The sequence below is a fragment of the Propithecus coquereli genome, unplaced genomic scaffold, assembly GCF_000956105.1.
Source record: "Propithecus coquereli isolate 6110/MARCELLA unplaced genomic scaffold, Pcoq_1.0 Scaffold79, whole genome shotgun sequence".
Classification (NCBI taxonomy): Eukaryota; Metazoa; Chordata; class Mammalia; order Primates; family Indriidae; genus Propithecus; species Propithecus coquereli.
The window spans coordinates 481,552-486,864 of NW_012154062.1; the positions used below are offsets into that span (position 1 = coordinate 481,552).

Consider the following 5,313-nt stretch of genomic DNA (forward strand, 5'->3'; position numbering starts at 1 on the left):
AGAATCAATGGTCAGTTAATGCTAAATGCAAAAACTACAAAAATACATATGGGCAGCTGCATGAACTTAGAATTTATTTTAGGAAAACACATTGAAACATTTAAAAATATATATCAAACTATCTAATGAAATTATTAATAACATGCTGCCCAAATTTAAATTTTAGCACCAAAAGACTAGACTAAGTACAGCTACAACATTTAAGATTCGGAGATTATAAAACACCAGAACATAGGACAGGCATTATTAACAAATTATTTTAACAAAAGGAGGCTACTGGCTCCAAAAACAATAGCTTCTGGTTATTGAGGGCATACCACATGGGCCAGTCATGGAGCTAAACTAGTTATACTTTTTTAAAACTCTTACTACAACCCTATGGAAGGAGGCATCCACATTCCACAGATGGGAGACCAGGGGTCAGAGAGCACAGATGCCCGAGGCCGGACAGTAAATGCCGCAGCCTGGATTTGGAGTTGGATGTGTCTGGCTCCAAAGCCTGAGCCACTGTCCTATATTACCTCTCCAGAGACATATGGGACAAACTTCACTCTGACAGGAATGCCCTAGGACCAGCCCAATTTGATTTCTCACTGTGAAAGATCAAAGAGAAACTGTCCCACAGGCATTTTACAATTTGCAGCCTAAAATGTTTGTACTTCCAAAATGGAATAGTTTAGTAAATCAAAGGTATAGGTAGAAGGAAGAGAAGGCCAATCCTTTCTAGGTTAATTAATAAGCATTCTCCGTGTTGATTCAATAGTTCTACACAACCATTACCAAGAGTAATCAGCTAGAACTTCGTTTATCTGTGATACAACTTACACAACAAAATTTGAACTTTCCAAATAAGATACAACAAAGTAAGAAACCTTTCAAAAACAACATTATGTACCCCTAGACATTCAATTGAAAATTTCAGAAACAGTGCTGTTATTCTACACATTCAAATCAACAGATTTTTAAATATTACTTACCTGTGATTAAACTTATGACCAAAGGAAATCCAATCCTTTTCAATTAATACCTACACAAGAAAGAATATAAATATCACGGAGAGAAGCAAATGAGGAAAAATAAGAGACCACTACCAATAATGTGGAAGAATTCAGAGGTACTCGCAGCTGAAGTCACTATCCGCAGGTAACCTGTAAATGAATGAGCGTGCGTTATCTACCAATGTAGAGGTACAAATGGGAAGGGCAGGGCTGAAGTTCATCCGTAGGAAAAATACACGGGAATGGATGTGCGAGAACGCACCACCACACACTGAGGGCTTCCTATGTGCCAGGCACTGTTGATCTTGCTTTCTCTGTGATCTCATCTGATTGTGGGATGGGTACCATCATTCTCATTTTACAGAAGGGGAGACGGAAGCGCAGAGAGGTTAAATATTCACCTGAGATCACACGCCTTGGAAGCGGTAGACGCCGCTTCATAGCCCAAACCCCATCTCTTGGCCAATATGTGATGCTGTATCTCAGTATAATGTAAAATACCAACCTTTTTACAAAAAACAATTAGGAATGTTTTCCAGTGGTCGTTCCTACACATTAGAAGAATTCTAAAATGATGGGGTTTAGGAGCATATTAGAAGTTTCAGCCCTGGAATTGGGGTTAACACGAATGTATAGTTTGGAACAGTCTAGATTTTTTAAAAATGTTCAATCAAATAATATGAAATAGTCCTGTCAATATCACCAGTGCTCTAAAGTGGCCAGAGGTTTCCCCTAAAAACAAGATCAGCTGGTTGAAGTCTGCCCTTGACGACTCAAAAGGCATTTTCTTGGGGTTCTGAGTGTAATGGTTTTAATGGGGCACAATTAGAATGAGTCATGGCAGAGAAGGATGTGTACAGGAGAGGAGCCTCGTGGCAGCATGTACCTGGGAACCCCTCACTCTCCAAATGTAAGTGAAGGAATCCCGCCCTCCCGACCTCAGACCTGGAGGGGACTGAAGCAGGAATATCACTCTGAAGTCTCAGTGCTATCACAGGTATTTGGAAGTTACAGACACTCCCAAAAAAGAGTGGGAAATGCCCAAGAGAGGAAGCCTGCCTTTCTCTCCTTTCCCAGGGTGTCCGTTGACATTAAAGGAGATCTAGCAGTAAAGGTGTTCCCTTAGGGCTCTTTGTCAGCATCTACCCCAGGCATGGAGTCGGGATTCACTGAAGCACTTTCTATCAAATCATGGCTAAGAGGCTGATTCATTTTTAAAGAAATTATACCCAGCTTAGCCAGATACACCATCCCAGGCAACTACGCAAGTATTCAGTAGTTGGAAGCAACATGTCACATTTGGACACACACCCAAAAGGTTCAAATTCTAGGAGAGGATATACTCAGAATTCCAGCAAAGAACCAAAAAACACTGGGAAATTTTCAGTATTCTCATCCAGAGTTGCAAAGGACTACTTAAAAAATAAAACCTGGAAGTGAGAAGCGTTCTTTCCCCCAAGGACTTTTTGCATACACAATCTAGAAATTTTTTTCTCCAAATATTTTTTCTGAAAAGTGTTTTGTTATATATATTTGTGTTACCTCAAACTTAAAATACTTATTAGCAACTAATGTATAAAACTCACTGTTTTACAAACTACTGGATGTATTTCATATTTGCCCCAAAATTCACATTCAACAGCATTGACTCGAAATGGTTTCAGTATCCCAGAAATTCACCTTTTTATTTCCAAGCCTATTTGACTTTTTCCCCTTTATTTAACCTTGCTGAGCTACTAAAAGAAAAATAAATGCTGACGAGAAAAAGGAAGTTGCCAATAGCTGTGAAAACAGGTCCCTTCCGGTCAAGGCACTGCCGCTGGGGATGACACAGCCAGCGGCCACACTCACCATGAAGCCCCGCAGGGTCCGGTAGTGCGGATCCAGCAGGAGGCTCGCCACGGAGCACACCTGGGCCGTCCTGTCCCAGCCGTCAGAACAGTGAACCAGCACGCTTGCCCCTTCCTCCGAAACCGCCTAAAAAACACAGGATCAGCAAAGATTCACAAAGAACGGCGAGAAAAAGGAAAAACCTCATCAGAACTAGGTTTGGTTATATACTTACAGAACAAAATAGGCAAAACAAAACAACAAATCCATTCATTGATTTACTGTTTGTGTCCCACCCAGTTAGGGGGCACAGCCGAGCAGTGGCTTGGTGCTAGTAGCTGAAGCTCTCTTCCCCGCCCATTGGATCCAGAAGCCACCGCTTAAGTCACCTCCGGTAAGTGTATGTACTAAATAAATAAGGGTATGCTTCCTGTGCAAATGTATTCTCATGACATATCCCCAGCCCACCTTCAACCCTCTTTCCTCCTCTGCGGGTTTCCAGATTAAGCCTTACTGAAATTCTGCAGTTGCTCCTGGCCCCAGCCATTTCCAAAAAGGAAAAGGCACAAAAAATTATACATTATAAAACGATGAAGTTACAGATAAAAGGATAAGTGCCAAGTAATGGACCCAGGGTGGGGAAAGGAGGAGAAAACAAAGGCCAAAATTATACCAGAAAAATCTCTACTAAGAAAAGAATTTCTATTTGCTATTGCAGATGCACACAATTTTTAGCAGAATATCTTGGCAGGCAACATAAACTGGGAAACGTGGCTGAGATTTCACCGTAGCATTTATCACTACCTCAAGTTCTATTTTTATTTATTAACTTTCTGTCTCCCACACTGGAATGTAAGTTCTGAGAGGGAAGAGATCTGACCTGGCTTATTCAGCATGGCACCCACAGCACCTGCCACTGAATAAATATTTGTTGAATGAATGATTGCCTAATGGAGGGGAACATACCGTGTCATCAGAAAAGATGTGGCTCTCTTTAGGTATAAATCTGAGAGGAACTGATTTTTTTAAAAAAACTGAACAACACAATAGACAATGGATTCGAAAACAGCCTGTGTGAAAGTTGCAGCAAGATTTTTCCTATGGCAGAATGGAATCTACCTACCAGCTACAGGAACGTGACTTCTGCATATGCTGTGACTAAAAAGAAGGACCTATTGGATGTAAGCCTCGAGCCCCTGTCACTGAAGTAACTCACGTTTGGTTGTACCCTCCTACAGAAAATCCTTTCCTCCATCCGGGATTAAGCCTAATGGATGAGAGAATCTTCTGGAAATATTTTGCCATTTGACCACTGTACTGACATAGTATCAACGGAGCACTGCACTCTCACAAAATCACATCTTCACAGGGCAAACTATACAGAGGTCTGCAAAGCCAGCTACCCATTCAGTGCAGCGCAGCTTAGTACAAGGGAACCAACGGGAGGAACAAGATGCCCAATTTGAAATCGGAGTGGCTTGCCGGTCTGCCCCTGAATTTATTTCCCACTGCAGTTCGTACCTTTGCAATGAAGATTCCTGCATCCATGATGGCCTTAATGTGCCTTAACCAGCCAGAGTTCTCCAGTCCCCACAGGAAGTCACTCATGGAGGGAGATTTAAGTTCACACACTGCAAGATAAATCACGTTATAAAAGTGAAAGTAAGGCACGCTCTCATTTTACATATGATAATATTTTACAGTTAGTATGTTAATGATTCCTCTGTTAGAGGAGATATTTTCTGGAAGAATTAAGTCAAAATAAATACCCAAGTTTTCTAAACTGGATTCTATTGAACCCTTTCAAGTAAGGCTTTTCTACCTTCTTTGGTCATGGGAGACTTTGCATCTGTCTTCAGGTATTATATCTGCAAAGTTTAAATCCTAAGATTAATGAAAATCATTGAATGTTATCACAGTAAAGGTCTGGCAGAAAACATCTATTCACCTTTCCAGTAAAGATATTAAGGAGCGTTTGAGTAAAGAGCGCTATGGAAGAAAAATCGTAAAACAAATTCTAGCACTTACTCAGAACTCTCCGTCACCCAACCACTTCAGATTAGGACTGCTGCAAAAACACAAGACAGAACTGTCCTAAAAGTCTTAATGGAAATGATCAAACTCCTCTTGCCAATAACCCACACCCGATGGGAGTAAAGTTTGTAAACTTAAGAATGAAATCTACACCTCTGATCCAATTCTAGAGCATCAGGTGAGGGGGTTTCCCATTGACTGAAAATAAAGAAAACCTAGAATCCCAATGATACCCATATTTACATAGCTAAGGCAGGTGTGTAAATGCTTCTATAATATTATCAACCATAGCTGGGTGTCTTGGCGCGTGCCTGTAGACCCAGCTACTCAGGACACTGAGACAGGAGGATCCCTTGAGCCCAGGAGTTTGAGGTTACCGTGAGCTATGATGATGCCACACTGCACTCTACCCAGGGTGACAGAGGGAGCCTCTGTCTCAAAAAAAAAAAAA

At 41.2% G+C, this 5,313-nt stretch overlaps 1 protein-coding gene across 1 annotated transcript in view; it reads right to left on the minus strand.

Moving 5' to 3' along the window:
* MTMR7 (myotubularin related protein 7) overlaps positions 1-5,313 on the minus strand; it is a 108,361-nt gene that overhangs the window by 7,857 nt on the left and 95,191 nt on the right. The window contains exons 8-10 of the mRNA XM_012662905.1: positions 4,350-4,459; positions 2,850-2,975; positions 978-1,027 (exon numbers count right to left, since the gene is read on the minus strand). Coding sequence (XP_012518359.1) covers positions 978-1,027; positions 2,850-2,975; positions 4,350-4,459 — 286 coding nt within the window. The remainder of the gene's footprint in view (positions 1-977; positions 1,028-2,849; positions 2,976-4,349; positions 4,460-5,313) is intronic.